General features: G+C 40.6%; 1 protein-coding gene across 1 annotated transcript in view; it reads right to left on the minus strand.

Annotated features, from left to right (window-relative positions):
• The window catches only part of MYH10 (myosin, heavy chain 10, non-muscle), a 145718-nt gene that overhangs the window by 105937 nt on the left and 20441 nt on the right, over positions 1-19340 (minus strand). The window contains exons 3-4 of the mRNA XM_014549811.1: positions 11725-11881; positions 3581-3608 (exon numbers count right to left, since the gene is read on the minus strand). Coding sequence (XP_014405297.1) covers positions 3581-3608; positions 11725-11881 — 185 coding nt within the window. The remainder of the gene's footprint in view (positions 1-3580; positions 3609-11724; positions 11882-19340) is intronic.

Below are 19340 nucleotides of genomic sequence, written 5' to 3' on the forward strand. Positions count from 1 at the left end.
ATATATATATAAAAAAGCAAGTACAGAACAATATTAATGATAGAATGTAGGTGGTCGATATATGGGTCTTGACTGCAGCTTTATGTAAAAGTATAAATAAGATGTTCAGAAAAGTTGAAAGAAAAAAGAAGGAAAGAGAAGGAGGGAAAGAAAAACAAAACAGACAGACATGGCACTTGATGATTGCTACTCTGTGCCCAAGAGGTAGCCAGCTGCTAGGGAGACTTACCTCATACCCAAGCCTATTAATTGATGACAGCCGTCAGTCTAAAATGGAAATAACCATCTAATTACAAGTGCTAGTGCCTGTAATGGTCACTCTGGTGCTGGAAGTAAATTAGTATTCACTGACCTCTCGTTAGGTCAAACAGCAGTCATTCTCTCCCCAAGTGTTTCCTGTTGCCAGACATTCCAAAGTCATCAGCAAACGTCATCCAAGCTCCCAACCCCCCAATCAAAGAGAGTGCGTGCCCTGCACCTGACTCCCTGCTCTGTCTGCAGGGTTACCGACTGCAGCCCTGCAGATGGGCAACACAGCTCTGTCCCTCCCTAGCTCACCCGCAGAAACATGCAGCTCCCTATGCTCGGTTCCGGGAGAGTTTCGGGGACTAGATGCTGGCTGCGGCTTTATTAACTCATGCTGCATAACAAAGAATTTGGCTGGTCTTTGTCCCCGGTTCCTGGGAGGGAGCCTCTAAGTCCTTGGAATGTCTGTGCTATTCACGTGGGCCCTGACAGTTTATGCTAACGAGGTGACTCATAGTGGGCACCTAGATCATTCCAGGATGGGAACTGGCCAAGCTGAAAGACCAAAAGGGTGATTAGAGGTTTGGGCTGCTGAACCACATAATACCAGCCAGATCTGGGAGGGGAGAGGGCTGGAGAGGGAATTCAACCCTGTGGCCAGTGGTTCAATCACGCCGACATATGAATCTCAATAAAAACCCTGGACTTGGACACTTAGGGGAGCTTCCTGGTTGGTGACAGACAAGGGTGTGCTGGGAAGGAAGTGTCCAGAGATATGGAGGCTGTGTCTTTGGGACCCTCTGAAGGGTAGTGGCAACACCCAAATTTGTGTTACTTTGTCAGAAGTCCCCAGGCCTTGGGAGCCCCTGAGCTTGTGGCTGGTGTCTATAGTGCGGGCACCAGGTGGGAAGTCAGTGTCAGAATTGCGCTGCAACAGATAATTTTGAAAAGACATCTGCATACATGCATAACCCATGTTCTCAGACCACAGTGTGGTGAAGGCCTGGGGCAGGGGGCTGGGTACGTTGCCAAGTCCCACTCCTCATGTGAATGACATCCCGGACCTGGCAACGTGATACCCTCAACTCCGATGACCTCCTCCTTCTCTCTTCAGTTACCCACTCCTGCTGCCACACCCGAGTGTTCCCATCTCACCTCCTGCGGCCACACTGCCTACTCTTTCTGCCTGGCACTCCAGTATCCCCAAGATTACCTGTTCCATTTCATCAAGACCTCTAGTTCTTTGATGCAGCTACTTCCTCCCTCTCAAACCCCTCCTCTTTGCCCACTTCCCATGGTCCATTGAGACAGTTTCTCTTGCCAATCTCCCCAATTCCTATGCTCCACTGTCGCCCATTTGCACCCACTTGCAAAAACTGGGATTGGACTTGGGTGGACTGGATCTGGTTCCATTCCACACACTCGTGGTGGCTAAGCAATGGCCCCAACTGTCCCACCTCGCTGTGTCCACTCCCTTTGGCCGTGTCTCCACACGGACCCTGGCCGTGGCCCTGTGTCTTGCCTGGGAATGGGACAGCGGTACATGTGACACAAGCAGAAACCTGGACTTCGTTTCACACTGGCTCTCACGCTGCTCCTGGAACCCTGCCACCAGGTTAAACCAGGGCTAGCCAGCTGCACACCGAGGGGACAGGTGGAGGAGAAAGCACGGCTCCCAGCAGGTGACTGCAGGCGCAGGAGTGCGCCCCACCTGGGACCGCTCAGTGGGGCCGGATCAGCAGACCCGCCCAGCTGAGCCCAACCCAATCCCTGGGAAAACGGTTTTAAGGCACTGAATTCCTGGGTGGTTTGTTGGTTAGGAAGAGCTAATTTGTATAACCCAGAGGCTAAGCAATGCTGGAAAGAAGTTTACACAACAGAGCAGACTGGTGTCAGCTATTTCTACCTCTCTTCTCCCTTCAAGCCCACTCTGCCTACCAGATAACAAATGCTCTTCACTTCGTGGAAGAGAAAAACTATTTGACAACAACTTTTTCAATTCCCAGCCTCCCCTTCCCTACTTACCTACCTCAGCACCTGTCTGCCTCCGGGGTGTGTAGAGGGGTCCCGGTCCCCGCCCAGCCCAGACACCCAGCCTCGCTCTGGTCTCACCGTCCTCCTCGCCCCCTCAGTTCCCTCCTTCCCGCCCTCACCTCCCTCTCATCAGCATTTCATCTCTCCCACATTAAAAACACCAACAATAACAAATGTTCTCTCTCTAGCTGCTCACTACACACAGACCTTGTTTATTGCACTTCACTGGTGTTGAGTTTTTTTTTTTACAAACTGAAGGCAAGACCCTCCACCAGGAAAAAGGTTCTGACTCGACTGACTGCGTGGTATGGAAGCATCTCAGCAACATCTGACGGTTTTAGCTGTCTCTGCAGGTCCTCGTCCTCTGCCTGACCCTCACCTGTCGCTTTTCCCCAGGATTGCCTCCCCGGCCTGCTCTCTCAACACATTCTGCTGGGGCATCTCACTCACGGGCACGGCGTCCATTACCATCCAGGCTGCTGGCTCATCAGCTTGCTCTCTCTCCCCTGAGCTGCACCCACATATCCAATGGCCCAGTGGGCAGCTCCACTTAGATGAGCCGTACGCACCTCAAAGTCAACGTGTCCTCAACCAAACTCATTATCTTCCTCTCCAAATCTGTTCTTTCTCTCATCTTCCCAGGCCAGGAAACAGCCAGAAATCATCGTAACCCCACCTCTGCTCTCAGCCCTTTCTTAGGCGGATAAATCACCACATCCTGGCGAGTCTGTCTCCTGAACTGAACGCCACTGAAACTCGTCCATTTCCTCCAGGCTCGTGGCCACCCCTCTACCTGGAGTCACCACCATCTCTTGCCTGGATAACTGAACAGCCAGCCTCCATATTGCTCTTCCTCTTTTAACTCTTCCTCCAACCCATTTCCAAACAACAGCCAAAGTGGCCTCTCGAATGTGCAAATCTACTCACTTCCTTCTGTGGATACTGTTTTATTCAACCTTGACTCTCTCGTACTTAGCACAGAACACCAGGCACATAATAATCAATAACGCCTATTGGGGAGCATGGCTACATTACTGAAACGTTTAGTAGATCAACATTTGGAAATACAACTAAAGATGGAAGTTTCACAGATTAACATTATGAAATGTGTGAAAAACCCAGTTTGCAGTAATACCAAATTTAAGCAACTTATATAATCTTAGTTTTAAAAATAACTACAAGGTTTACAACAAACTCAAAAATTACCGTTCTACTATACCCCGTCCTCCATACAAAAAAATTAATTGCTTTACTTTCCAACAGAATCAAAAATGAATCTGAACATGCAACATTTACTTACGTGCAAAGAATTGACTGGTCCTCACGATCTATAAGACAAAACAAACAGAAAAAGAAAGTGACCATTTGCCTGATTTTTAAAGTATCTGATATAATGAAGTTACAGTAACAGCCTCTAAAATAGTAACTGTACACCTCTCAGGTCAAGTTAACGCTTCCCCAACCTGTTAGATAGTCCCAAATCCAGTCAAGTTCACTTACTCTTTCGACAGATTCTCTGGGAATAAATAACAGCCCAGGCTTAGCAAACTTTATATGCCTATCAACCTTGATTCTCAGCCGCTTCTGCTTATCAAATTCAGCTGGGAAGTTTTATAACAATGTACTTCTTAGAGCGCCATCTTTGCTAAATTATTTTCAAGTGCTGTAGGGATTGAAAAATCCCATGTTAAGTAAATTCCCTAAGTGATTCTGAGGCAAGGCCAAGTTTGGAAAACCAATGCCTTTCAGAATGGCTTCAAGAATACCCACAACCATTATTAATGTGACCATGTGATCATGTGACCTTAAAGGAGAAAAGAACTAGCATCAAACACTGAATAGAAAAGAAGATTCAAGGAAGATATATCTCTATGTGATGTTTAGCCACTGTCAAGTCAAATGTTATATATAACAAAAATAAGGAAAGCAAGAGCAATGAAAAAAGTCTAACATGATTTTAAAGTGATCAATGATTTAAGTATTCAATTCAATTTTCAAATGAAAAGATGAAATTCAAATCCACATCTGGCCCATGGACAAAACCACCAGTGTAGGAAGTATGACTTCCGATCACTTATGAATGAGCATCACTGTCTCTATTTTACAGATGAGAAATGTTCCCCGAGAAGGCCAGGTAATCCTCCCAAGTCACACACTACTGAAGGGCAAGGTGCTGGGGTGAGGACCAGCCAGGTCTGCCTCTAGTGCCTGTGTTCTCCACACTACTGACCAAGCTCACCATTGTTTCGCAACGTCATAGGCCTGCCTAGACAGCTTCTTTGTCACTACCTTATGCTGGGCATGCTTCCCTCATCAGGTGCCCAATGATAATCTCACAGAAGTTCAGGCATAAATTCGTGTCATGAAGGAGAAATAAAGAGTTCATTCACTATGCCATACCTTTTCCTCTATTGGTAAAATAAGCAAATCCTTTCATATATTCTATGTATAAACTAAATTATATTACTGCCCGGCCCAGAAAGCTTACCTAATACAGACATACCTCCTCAGAGATTCCAGACCACCACAATAAAGCGAGTATTGTAATTAAGCAAGTTGTAATCTTTTCTTTTGGTGGAGGGTCTTACCTTCAATTTGTAAAAACCCTACATCTGTGAAGCGCAGCAAAGTGCATAAAACAAGGTATGCCTGTGGCTTCTACCAGTTTTCCCTTCCTTCTGGTTGCCATAGGCAGCGTTCATAGTACACAGTTGATGTGCACCTCCTCTGTCGGCTCACTTTCCCAGAGGTCATGCCATATCCTTTCTTCAACACGCTCTGCCCAGATCCACAACTACCTGGCCATCTCCACGTATCCTCTCCTGCTCGGCTCCGCTGTATCTCCTCTGGGAACCACCCAGACACTCCCTCAGACTCCTCCCTGTTTCCTTCTTTGAGCCATATTTTCAAATTAGACAAACAATAGTGCCAACTCCTGCCCAGTAGAATGCGCTGCCTGAGATCAGAAACTCTTATTTTTTCATCCACAGAATTAACGGTAAGGCCTGCTGAGAGAAATTCAGTGCTGGGCACCATGCTGGGCACTGGCAAAATACAGTGGGGCCTTGACTTACGAGTGTCCCGACTAACGAGTTTTTCGAGATACGAGCCGTCTCTCGGCCGATGTTTTGCTTTGAGTTGCGAGCTAAAATTCGAGTTAGGAGCCAGCTTCAGATACCCCACCGCTAATTGGCGCAGCAAACGTCACAGTGAACGCCACAACATCAGCCCAGCATCATGTGTCTCACTCGTTCACTTCTTGATTTGACATACGAGTAATTTGAGTTACGAGCTCCATCACGGAACAAATTAAACTCGTAAGTCAAGGCTCCACTGTAGTGGGATCTGGAATCTTTTGTTCTCACTCCAGCTCTGCTGCAAATGGACTAATGTAGCTATAGATGACACACTGATTCCCTGCTGGTTTCAACTTCTTTACCTATAAAACTAGGTTTTAACAAGTCTTTGCTTATCCTATATAATAAAAGGCTAATATGCAAACTGTTCCCTTGACCAGGAGTTCAACCAGGGGATGAGCCGGCTGGCCAACTGCCTGAGGCCCCTCCCCCCCGGCCAACCCCATCCCCATCAGGGTTGCTGGCTGGACCCCACCCACCCATGCACAAATTTACGCACCAGGCCTCTAGTTCACTATAAATATGAACTGTCAGACCCTGAGATTCTTCTGTTCTGAGCAATTTCTATAGAACTCCACTACACCAAGTGTTTTTTAATGGCTTTTGTAAACTGGTTTATAGATGTAAAGAAACTGAAACACAAAAATTAACCAAAATTAAATTGCATTCCATCCTTAATCCATGAGAATGGTTTTCTTCCCGCATCTGTATATGCTATTATCATTGTCTGAAATTTGAGACTTAGACAACCCAAATCTACCCTTCAAATCTGCGCAATACTTCATTTCCCATGCTTCTACCCCCCAGCCAAAAACAAAACAAAACAACTGTCTTCTAAGTGAGACTTGTTTATTCTCTTACTCATCTGTCTGACTTTAGGCTTCAGTGTCACTAGCAGTACAGTAAGGGGAGGGGCTTCATAACCTCCAAGATTCTCTCCAACTAGGACTGTCCCACCCCTACTCCTCCCTTCTGCTTCACTCAGTTCTTTACATCCTTCAAGGACCAACTTCAGCAGCACTATGGCAATTTATACACTGATCTTGAAAAACCTATAAATGTGACTAGACACAGCCTTATATTGGTATTTTTTAAAAAATATTTTTTTATTGATTTCAGAAAGGAAGGCGGGGGGGAGAGAGAAACATCAATGATGAGAGAGAATCATTGATCCGTTGCCTCCTACACTCTCCACACTGCGGATCGAGCCCTCAACCCGGGCATGTGCCCTGACCAGGAATTGAGCCATGACCTCCTGGTTCATAGGTTGACACTCAAATACTGACCCAAACTGGCTAGACTGTATATTGATATTTAAAGGAAACAATTTTAATTTTAAAAAATGCAAATAGCCTTCTGAAGACTAGGGACTCATCTGATAACTCATATTTTCCAAAGTACCTCCCCAAAATCACATACCATTTATGGAGATACTCAATAAATCCATACAAATTAAATCATATTTTCAACAGTGAAAATAGTTTGAAATCAATGCCTTCAGCTCCTACCTTAAAAGAAGGTAGAGGCAACACCTCTACAGATCTCAGATACTAAAAGGATAATAAGGAAATATTAGGAATTACTTTATGTAAAAACTTTTGATAACTAAGATTAAAGGGACAGCTTCTTGAAAGACATAAACTATTAAAGCTCACTCAAGAAGAAATGATAACCTGAACAGTCCTATATTTATTAAAGAAATTGAGCTCTAGTTGGTGTGGCTCAGTGGGTTGATGTCATCGGTGCACCAAAAGGTCACCAGTTGATTCCCAGTCAGGCACATGCCCGGGTTTCGGCCTCAATCCCCAGTAGGGGGTATGTAGGAGGCAGCCAATTCTCCCTCTAAAATCAATTTAAAAAAGAAAGAAATTGAATTGGTAAAACTAGAATGATATTATATGTCAATTATATCGCAATAAAAAAATAAATTCAATGCATAATTAAAAACCTCACAGCCCAGCCAGCGTGGCTCAGTGGGTTGGAGCATCATCCTGTGCACCAGAAGGTCACAGGTTCAATTTCTGGTCAAGGGCACATACCTGGGTTGCAGGAGTCAAACCTTCCACACTCTCTGAAATCAATAGAAAAAAATATCCTCGGGTGATGATTAAAAAACAAACCAAAAAAACCTTCCCACACAGAAACACAGCTTCACTGGTGAATTTTACTAAACATTTAAGGAAATAATACCAATTCTATATGAACTCATCAGAAAAACTGAAGAGGAAAAACACTTCCCAGCCCATTCTAAAAGACAAGCCTTACCCTGATACTAAAATCAGGAAAAGACATTATAATAAAAGAAAATGACATACAAATATCTCTCATAAACAAGGGCACAAAAATTCTTAACAGAATGTTGGCAGATCAAATCCAACAATATATGAAAAGGATAATGTACAGGAGCAAGTGGTGTTTATCCTGGAAATGCAAGGTTAGCTCAACATCCAAAAGGCAAACAATCTAATTCACTGTATCAACAGACTAAAAGGAAAGCCATGTAATCATCTGAATAGATGTTGAAAAAGCATTTGATAAAACTCAATATCCATTCATGATTTAAACAAACTAACAAAAAAACCTCAGCAAACTAGGAACACAGGGAATTTCATCAACCTGATAAAGGGCACCTACAAAGAAACCTTTTGTTGATATCATCTTCAAAGGTGAAAAACTCAATGCTGTCCCCCTACGATGAGGAGCAGGCAAGGATGTCTGTTCTCACAATAGCTTTTCAGCATCACAGGCAAGAAAAATAATTAGAAGCATAGGATTGAAAAGGAGGAAATAACAATGTCTCTATTTCCAGAGGCCATGAATGTCAATACAGGAAATCCCAAACAATCTACAAAAAACCTTCCCGAATTAGTGAGTTTTACAAGGTTGCAAAATACAAGGTCAATATAATGTATATTTAAAAAAGAATATTACTATACATTAACAGTGAATTAGAAACTTAAAAATTTTAAGTTCCACTTAATACTAAAAACATGAAATGCCTAGTTATTATTAGAGTATATATCATGTCTAGGTATATATTTAACAAAAACTAAATTTGTAATTTTTGTAATAAAGTTTATGTCTAACAACATTACTTTCATTCATTCATTCATTCAATAAATACGTATTGAGCATTTTATTGAAACTTAAGAAAAAAATTAAGTTTTCTTCTATTTTGCATTAAACGAACCGTTGAATGGGACCACATGCTCTGAATCCTTTGCATGGCACCCTCTTCTCTAGCAGCAGATCCTTCAGAGGCCCAGTTACATTGAGTTACTTGCTCACATTTGTAATTGAAAACCTGGATTGATCAGCATTGGAAGGTAGCCTGAGCTTGGTCAGCCACCGCATATGCAATGAACTCCTATCAGATGTCCCAACCCAATTGTGCTGTGTATGTAGTACATTAGCAGGTGGCCCCCTGCTTACACAATGGAATACAACAGAACTGTTTAGCATTTTTTTCAATTTCCTGTATCAATTTGTAAATTATTATGCAATAAAAGCTATAAATTACTGTAATTCCTTTTAACTTTTACACTGAAGCTTATTTTTATGGATAAGAATGTGTCACATTGCCTTGGTTTTGAATCCTAGCTCATACCTCTTACTAGTTACATTTTCTTGGTTACATTTTTAACTTTTGTGCCACATAAAATAGGGATAAGTGATCATACTTACTTTTCAGGGTTGTTGTTGTGGATTAACTAATACACATAAAAGCAATGAGCTCAGTGCCTGGCACACAGTAATATTCAATAAATGTTCATTGAGCATTAATGATGGTATTAATACTATGATGTGCTGATAAGCCACATCTTTTTTTTTTTTTTTTTTTTTAAAGACAACAGCTTTATTGACAGATGAGGATAGTCAAGTCCCCTACTCTCAGGGTCCTGGCGGCATTTACCTCAGGCCTCCTGCAGTCAGAGAGCCACATCTTGCTCCTTCTGCGCTGGGACATTAACATTTACCCATTAACTATTTTGTTAGATCTAATTCCCCATTCAACCTGTCAAGATATTTTTAAAATTCTGTTTATTTTCATCAGATATATTTATTTTCCCTCCCAGTTTTGTGTCATCTACGAATTTTATGGGCATGCATCCCCCATCGTTAAGTATACTGATGAAGATGTTGGGAAGGGCACAAACCCATTGTGCACACCCTGATAAACCTGGCCAACCGCAATCATTAAAAGCACTTCAAGTGCAACTTTTCAGTCTACAGCCACAAGGATATCATGGCAGACTACGGAATGCATGTAGAGAGTCTCTCTGTTTACACTGTCTACTGTATTTCCCTTCCTACTAAGCTAAAGCAACGTGGTATTTTCATGTTGTTTTTAGACTGTTAACAATAGAGTCCAGAATCTTTCCTGGCAGGTGTATTAAGCTCAGCAGTCTGAAGTGTCTCTCCCCCTACCTCCTTTTTTTTGTTAATCTTCCATTGATTTTTAGAGAGAGTGGAAGGGAGGGGAGGTGGGAGCGAGAAAGAGAGAGAAACATTGATGTGAGAGATACACATTGATTGGTTGCCTTCCACACGTGCCTTGACCCTGATTGGGGCTGGGGATCAAACCTGCAACCCAGGTACATGGCCCTTGACTGGGAATTGAACCTGGGACCCTCTGGTGTGTAGGCTGATGCTCTAACCACTGAGCACACCGACCAGGATGCTTCTTCCCTTTAAAAAATTAGAATTATATATGTGAGCCCATCCCAGCGTTCTGGAAACTCCTCTTTTAGTTCAAAGACCAGAGTTACAATCTCAACTGTAAGAATGTATTTGTCTTTTTGTTTTTTTAATCCTCACCCGAGGATATTTTTCCACTGATTTTTAGGGAGAGTGGAAGAGAGAGGGAAGGACAGAAAGAAAAAAAATCGATGTGAGAGACACACAGCAATTGATTGCCTCCTGCATGAGTCCTGACCAGGGCCCGAGCTGAGGAGAAGCCTGCAACCAAGGTACATGCCCTTGACCGGAATCAAACCCGGGTCCCTTTGGTCCGCAGGCCGAAGCTCTACCCACTGAGCCAAACCGGCTAGGGCAGAACATATTTGTTTAAATGAGTAACTATGGTTTCAATTAGGGAAGAAGTGTACCTTTTCTAATTTCTTCTCCCATATAAGGCAAAGTTTGCTCATTCATACATTACATGCTTTTCTGTAAAAAAAGATTATTCTTAACAGAGACACAAAACCAAAAACAAAGAAGCTGATAATTCTTCTTTCTCCATTATCTAGTAGCAATTTATCACTGCCATAGTCATTCTTAGTATTCTTTGGCTCTGAAAGGTTATTAAATATAATCTTTTTTTAAGCCTAAGCTGATTTTGGATATTGAACCTGTCCTTACCAATCTATGACACTATTCTAATCTTGAAGTACTTCCTATTTGCCTCAGAGGACCTGGTACGTAAAAGTATCCAAACAAAACCTGAAGGAGGAAATGGGTATTGTAATTTATTAATTCCCTCACACTCCCCTTCAGACCCAGTCACCAAGGCAGCCTTTCTATGACCTACAAACTTTGATGATAGGTGGATATAGCATGTCCTGTTTTCTGATAATGGAACTACTTTATAAGAACCATATAGATTTTAATATATCTTATCGAATTATTAAAAAAAAATAAAAGTAGATAGAGGGGGAGTTATACTTCACATAGCACTAGCAAGTCCCATGTATAATGTAGTCTTTTTGAGCAATGCTAAGTGCATTAAAAACTACTACATTTTGGTTTTTTAAAACATGTCCTTCCACAAACCATTGTGTCTAAAGCCATGATTCAAATGAATGACTCCTTACATTTATATTTCATTCTAAATCCAAAAGAAAACAAAACTCAACCAACTCAACACATTTTTTAACTTTTGCTGTCTCTTTTACACATATTTAAATAAGAAATATTTTATAATCTTTCTTTCCCCAATGAAACATTCACCTTTTCTGTTTATTATTCTTCCTGCTGGCTCTTCCTGTTGGTTTTAAAACCTAGTGCAACAGAGCTTTGCTTATACTGGCTTGTGGTGTGGATCAGTTGTATATACAGCCTAGGAGCTTTGGAACATAAAAATTAACATGGAGTATTTATGAAGCAAGGAACATACCAGCTTCCTATAAAAATGTCCATTTTGCCCATTCTAATTTTAAGAATTCATAATTTTTTACAATAAACATTTATTACTTTAATTTCTAATCTTTTAAAAATGTTAATTTTTTTGATAAATGTAGCATCTAATAAGATACCTAATGACGTTTAAGAAACTCTAAGCATTTCGTATTGTAACGTTTCCAGTTACCTTGAAGCATGCATCTGTAAGCAGACTCAGATATAGCATAGATGTGTGGAGGCATCTCGTGACGTTTCTTCCCTCTGTACATTTCAATAATATTCTCAGAGTAAATTGGAAGATTCTTGTAAGGATTTATGACTACACAGAAGAGTCCAGAATAAGTCTAGAATAAAAATAAAATACAGTGTTTTAAAAAAGGCATATATCGGACAAATAGAAATCACACAGTCATCTGAACAGGGAGACTTTATTCTTTGGATAATTAATCTAGTCCCAAAATTAAATCTAGCACATGAGAGGCAATTCTGAACCACAAGTAGTTCTGTCACAGAGAGATTTTTAAGTGGCTCTCTCCTGGATCAATCACTTCATCTGTAAAATGGAAATAACAATATATGCCTCATGACTTCACAGGGCTACCATAAGGTTCAAACAATGTTGTCTTTTCACACATTCTTTCCCAAGAGTACTAGGTATGAAAAGTTCATTAACGTAGTTTCAGATTCCACACTGCAACTAATCTTTAAGAAAACACCATTTAAGTTTGAGTATACTATCAAAGAAAAATACCCACAGTTATCTAAAAAGGAGATTATTAAAAAGATTTACAAATATGTAAACTTTTCTCTCTTCTAATTTTTCTTTTTTGGAAAATATATTCTTTTCCATAAAAAATAATTTACATTAACTTGTTATATATTTAAGTGAATTTATTTAGGTAAATGGTTTATTATTTTTAAATGAATTGATAAATATTTTAAAATGTTGCTTTAATTTCTAATACAGTAAATATCAATAAATATAAGTCACATAAACAAAAGCTCTTGGGGGTCCTCCATGTTTAAAGCCACTGTCTAGAAGACACAGGCCTGCCTGATCAGTAATCAGTACACAGAACTGATACTAACACTTTTGACTTTGGGGTTTTTAAGTTCACATGGAATGATTTCTGATAATAATCTACAAAACTGATCCTGGGAATTAGAGAAAAGCAAGAGCAGTTAGGATTGCTGCCAAATGCTCCAAGCCTCTGAGGGACTGAGGTATTTGGAAAGGACACTCAGTCACACTATGAAGCAGACCTTTTATTTAAGGTGACTCGGGTAGACCAAATCCAAAGGCGAGAGGACACGACAGGCGGCTGAGAACTGACGTGTTCAGCTCCCCAGGGAGCCTAAGGGAGCGTCTAACCAGCAGCTGTGTTGGGAAGGGCTGAAACCCTTGGCAGTTGCCACCAGAAGGCACTCTAGAGACTACTCTGTTTTGAAGACTGCAGTTACTAGTGCTAAAACAAGAGAAGGAAATCCTGCCAGAAAAGGTTAAGTGGTCAGAACTATCTCTGTAGCTGTTCTCTTTCTGAAACTCACAACTGTAGGCTCTAACACAGAATGCCCTTCCTCACCTGGCTCAGGAGTACAGGGGGGGCCAAAAGACAGAAAGACCCTGCCTAAGGTCGCTGATCTGGGCTGTCTGCCTTACAGCCGGAGCCAGAGCACTTGCCCTCCCTTGCTGATCACTTAGGTCCCCAGACTGCTGGCTCTCAGAGTAGAGCACACAGCTCAGACAACCCTGGCTAACTCTTGGGCTTCTCACACCATCAACTTGGCTCTTTCTCCCAAATCAAGTCTCTCATCTAGCCCAGCCTCTCTGCCACCCATATGACAAAAAGGCATTGAGAGATAATAAAAACAAAGATTGTACTAAGGGTGAGGAAGCCGAGGAGAGGTGATCCGAATATTTTGTTATTGAGTTTTATTTATATAAAGTTAACAAATCATAATTATACATCTTAATGCATTTTTAAATATATAACCTCATTTTTTTCATTCAAAATTAGATAATAGTCTATCATGAAGCTACAGATGATGTATTTTACTTTTATAAGAGGCAAATAATTAGACGGGCAACAAACAAACAAAACAAAAAACCTTCCAGAAACATGCATTCTATATATATGACATGGTAACAAATCATAACAATGACATTTTTAATCAGAAATAATTTGCTTGGCTTAGTGGTTGAACATCAACTCACGAACCAGGAGGTCACCAGTTCGATTCCCAGTCAGGGCACATGCCCAGACTGCGAATGTGGGCTGGATTCCCAGTGGGGGGCGTGCAGGAGGTAACTGATCAATGATTCTCTCTCATCATTGATGTTTCTATCTCTCTCCCTCTCTCATCCTCTCTGAAATCAATACAAATATATTTTTAAAAATTAAAAATAAAGAAATAATTCCAACATGTGTCTACCATGTGTTTCTGAGGACTAGGATTAAAAAAAAATGAGTAAGTCTCACAAATATGAGTAAGTCATCAAAAAACAAGGTTAAATAGTCATCAGTGTTCTGTGCTTACCAAAGGGCAGTAATAAATATTTAAGTGGAAACATTAAATTTAAGAGCTTAAAGAGGTAACTTACATCTAGAAAATTAGCTCAAATGTTGGGCTCCTGCATAAGTGATAACTGAACTGATACTCTATCACTTTTGTCCTTCCCTAAGGCACTCGGTAAGAGGGCGATATGTTAAAATAATTTCTTTGATACCTTAAAGTTTAAATTAAACTCCACCGAAGTATTTAAGGACGTACACAGGCCCTGGCGAGGTAGCTCGGTTGGAGAGTTGTCTGATGCATCAAGATGGTGGGTTCAATCTCTGGTCAGGGCGCATACAAGAATCAACCACTGAATGCATAAAGTAGAACACTGAATCGATGTTTCTCTCCCTTCCTCTCCCTAACGTCAAATAAAGGTGTATTTAAAAAAAATTTTTTTAAAGACATACACAAGGTATTAAGCACCTTCATGATGCTTACACTCTAGACATGATGACAATAAGTATTCATTAAATAAACAAGACAATATATGGCATTAAAAAAAGAGAGTGGCACAGAGAAAGAGAAAGATTTAGAGACATTATAAATAGTAGAGAAACTCTACTGAGGCGGAACACACTAGCCCCAGGCACTGAAAGGCAGGGCCATCCTGTCAGAAACTGTAACACTAGGAACACAAAATCAAACCTAGTGGTCTTTGATGTTCTTTTAGGTCAAAAGTGGGGGATAAAGGAGTCCCTATTAAAATATTAAGAGCATAAAACTAGGTGGGGGGGATATACCCAAGGCGGAGTGAGAAGTCCAGTCTAGCTACAAATTGTTTGTACCCTGGAAGGTGAGAGGCATGAACCCAGAAAGTCAAACCGGACAATTTAGATGTTGTCCTCTATAGATGATTAGGTACCAGAGGTTCAGCAGAGACGAGTGATGGAAAGAAAGAAGCATTTTTGAAAATGTATAAACCTGGCAGCCATGTGGGAAATAGAGTGAAGGGGGAAGAGGTGAGAAGCAGGAAATGGAGCCTGCTGAACAGTCCTGGCCCGATAACAGCCGAGATGAGAGAAAGGCAATACAAAAACGGAGGGGGTATGAGTCACAGGGAAAGCTGAATGGAAAGGCAATGTTACTACTCGGAATAGAGGAAAACCACTTATGATACAACTTAAAGACTCCAAGCTTGAGAGACTGGAAAGGTTACTGTTGGACAAGAAAAATGATTTGATTTGTGGGAAAAATAATGACTCCCCTTTTAACATTTTGAGATTGCAGTTTATTAAAAGGGGATGCATTACAATAGGGTAGATTGCCTAGGGCAGTGGTCCGCAAACCGCAGCTCGCGAGCCACATGCGGCTCTTTGGCCCCTTGAGTGTGGCTCTTCCACAAAATACCACGTGCGGGCGCGCACGTACAGTGCGATTGAAACTTCGTGGCCCATGCGCAGAAGTCGGTTTTCAGCCTGGGCGAGTCTATTTTGAAGAAGTGGCGTTAGAAGAAGTGGGGGCAGGCTATGCTGCTCTATGCCTCTAGGCCTCTATATATGCTGGTCACTCTGCCAGGAATGTGTACCTCTTGTCTAGTACTGGGAAATTCCACTCACCCTTCAGTGTCAGGCCTCTGTTTAAGAAAGCAGGGATAGTGTACACATTATTTCATAGTTCAGAGTATTGGAGAGCCAGGAAAAGAGGCAGGGGCATGTCAGTGAAATTGTTTAAAAAAACATTTTTTTGAAGACATACACAAGATATTAAGCGGAGAGGAGTCAGGAACGGGGAACTGACCTGGGAGCACTGTACAACCTACACCCCAGCTGCAGCTCTCAGAAGAAACTACCCACAGAAAAGAAAGGAAGAACAATTCTCTCACACCACGTCAAACATCGCACCTAGATAAAATTCCGGTGTGTTTAAGAGAAAACAAACAATTCACCTGTGTTTAAGAGAAAACAAACAACCCTATGTAATAAGGAGATCATTATCCAGAGGATTCAGAGAAAGAAATTACCAGTGGAAATTATCTACAAAATCAGCTAAAAGGAAACTTTAGGAAACAGTGTTATAGCTGCAACCGAATTTAATATAATATGGATTCTACATACCGGAACAGAAATGCATAAGGAAAAAAGAGGTGACTAAAGCAAGGAAGAACTGTAAGGAATAATCTGAAATTTAAAAAAGTTAAAATTCACAGTGGAGAAAAAAGGGCCAAATGATTTCCTGATATTCATTCTCAGAGGGTGTCTTTCTTTCTTTCCATTAATTTTTATTTATTATTATTTTAATTTAAATTCTTTATTGTTGAAAGTATTACATGTCTCCTTTTTCCCCCATTGACCTCTCCCCACCTGCTCCCACCCTCACCCTCCTACTGTCTGTGTCTATTGGTTATGCTTATACAAGTCCTTTGGTTGATCTCTGGCCCCTCCCCCACCCTCCTGGCCTTCCCTCAGAGGGTGTCTTTCTTAAAGAAAAATAGAACAAGTGTAAAATAATAAAAAGAGGCAGATAGATAAAACCAATAAAAATATTTAGAAGACAGATGAATATGGAGAGAAGAGAAAGGATAAATAAATATTAATTACTATCATTCCTTTGGAGGGAAACAGGTTAAAACTGTAAAAAGAGTAATAAACTAGAAAACTCTGTGTGCATGTGGGAGGAAGGGTGTATATATAGATTAAAAAGAATCCATCGAGACAATAAACACACAAGGAGTGGTGGCGGTACACTGGCATCATTTTGCAGCCCCTAATAAAATAATAGATCTGGACAGCGCTCACCACTGGCTACTAAAAGCCTTAGGTGAATGGCAGACAAGGACACTCCCAATACACAAACAGGGCTGCCAAAATCCAAACTGACCACTAACTCACTGGTCAATCTCAACATCACAAAGTGAAAGACACCCTGGCATTATTGCCTCCTAAACCCGAACCTGTTCAGAACCAATCAGTACTTTATAGGAAGCGCCACAGGAATGAATCAATAAAATCCAAAATATGGGAAATTCTACAGCACAATTGACCTTGTCCTTCAAATTTAAAAAAAAGGGGGGGGGACACATATAGATTAGAAGAGACATAACCATCAATTACGATATATATTGACCTTGTTTGGATCCTGAAATGAATAGACCAACTATAATAAACATTTATGAAACATAAGGAAAATCTGAAAAATGAATATTTGATGATACAGAAGTAGTGTTCTTTCTTTTTTAGGCAGCTAATAAGTCACCAATCCCAAAAACTAATGCTGAGAAGCAAGAAGCTGAGCAGAGCTTTCAGCAGAACGCAAGGCTGGGAGGAGAAAATGCAGTTTGGGTAACCCACGAGGAAGGTGAACACCTGGGCTTTCAGCTCATGTCCTGGTGGCTACATCCTCAGAGTTACCAGAAACAGACCAGCCTGCACCTCGTTGGGAAGGATGGCAATCACTGATTGTCTACAGGTGCTAGCCCCCGTGGCCCGCCCAAAGAGTTCTAGAATGAGCTTACTGTCCTCCAGAGCCTCAAATTACCTTCACAATTTCTCTATACAATAACTGGCAGGAAAGGCAACAATTATGACTGTAGTAAAATACAAGACAAAATCTGGATCCCCTGTGAGCCTATTTTTATTGCCGTGTATTATTACCTTGGATAATAATATATATTTTCAAATAATTAAGACATGATTGAGAATTCTGACAGAGAATTGGAAACTATTAAAAGAAAACTCAAATGAAAATTCTAAAACTAGAAAACAGAATAACTGAAATAAAGAATTCAATAGATGTGTTTAACAGCAAATGAGATACAGCTGAAGAAAGAGTTAGTTGACATTTTATTTAGAAGCAAATATCCAGACTTAAGCCTGGGAAAAAAACAGGAATATAGAAAAATGTGACAGATATATGGGACATGATGAAAAGGTCTGAAAGACGAGGTATCTGATTCCAAGAAGAAAAGAGAGAATGGAGCAGAAGCATATCTGAAGAGATAAAGGCTAAGAATTTTCCAGAACTAACAAAAGACATCAAGCCACAGATTCAAAAATGCTATGAATTCCAATCAGAATATGTTAAAAAAAAAACAAAACCTTACCTTAGCACATGAGAGTAAAACTGCTGAAAGCCAAAATCAAAGAGAAAATTTTAGAAATAGCCAGTGGGGAAAAAGAGATTATCTTCAAAAAGAAATAGCAATAAAACTCTAAGCTGAATTCTCAACAGAAAAAAAAAAGATGAAGGGAGAACATCTTCATAGGCTGAAAGGAAATAATTGCCAGCTTGAAATTCCAAATCCAGGGGGGGAAAGAACTTAAAAAATGAAGATGAAATACAGACACTGTCAGACAAATAGAGACCGCTTTTTAAAAGGAAGATAGAAGCTAAGAGATGTAGAAAAAAAAAAAAGCAATAGGAAGTAAGTGAATAAACCTAAATGGATGCCAACCAAGAAGGAATAAGCCTCTTGTGGGATTAAAATACAGAGAATTAGCCCAGCTGGTGCAGCTCCGTGGCTGAGCATTGACCTATGAACCAAGGTCACAGTTGGATTCTGGTCAGGGCACATGACCAGGTTGTGGGCTCGATCCCCAGTAGGGGACATGCAGGAGGCATGCCGATCAATGATTCTCTCTTCATCACTGATGTTTTTCTCTGCGATCAATGATTCTCTCTTCATCACTGATGTTTTTCTCTCTCTCCCTCTTCTTCCTCTCTGAAATCAATAAAAAATAAATAAGTAAATAAAATAAAATACAGAGAATTAAACAGCAGTGGCACATAACTTTGTGAGAGAGGAGTAAGTGGAGTTCAAGTGCTCTGAGGTCTAAGCTAACACTAATGTCAGACAACGCTGCATTACTAAAAATGGAAATCATGATGATTCACCAGAAAGATATAAACATTTTACATTTGTACATATCTTATAACGTAACTTCAACAGCATATAGCAAAAATTGACAGAACTAAACAGAGAAGCAAAGATTTTAACGGTAGTAAGGAACAAGCACATAAAAAAATCTGAGAACATGCAAGATTGAATGACACTGCACATACAAGAGACACTGCATCCAGTAACTGCAGCATACATGTTTTTCAAGGGCATGATGACCTCTTATCCAAACTGATCATATGATGAACTATACAGCAAGTCTAACAAATTTCAAAGGACTACAACTATTCCGGTTATGTTCTCTGAACAAGGGGGCATTATATCAGAAATAACGGAATAAACCTAAAAATCCCTTTATGTTTGGAAATTAAGCAATTTACTTCTAAATAACCCATGGAAGCAACAAAGAC

This window comes from Myotis brandtii, unplaced genomic scaffold (genome assembly GCF_000412655.1).
Source record: "Myotis brandtii unplaced genomic scaffold, ASM41265v1 scaffold573, whole genome shotgun sequence".
NCBI classification, from domain to species: Eukaryota; Metazoa; Chordata; class Mammalia; order Chiroptera; family Vespertilionidae; genus Myotis; species Myotis brandtii.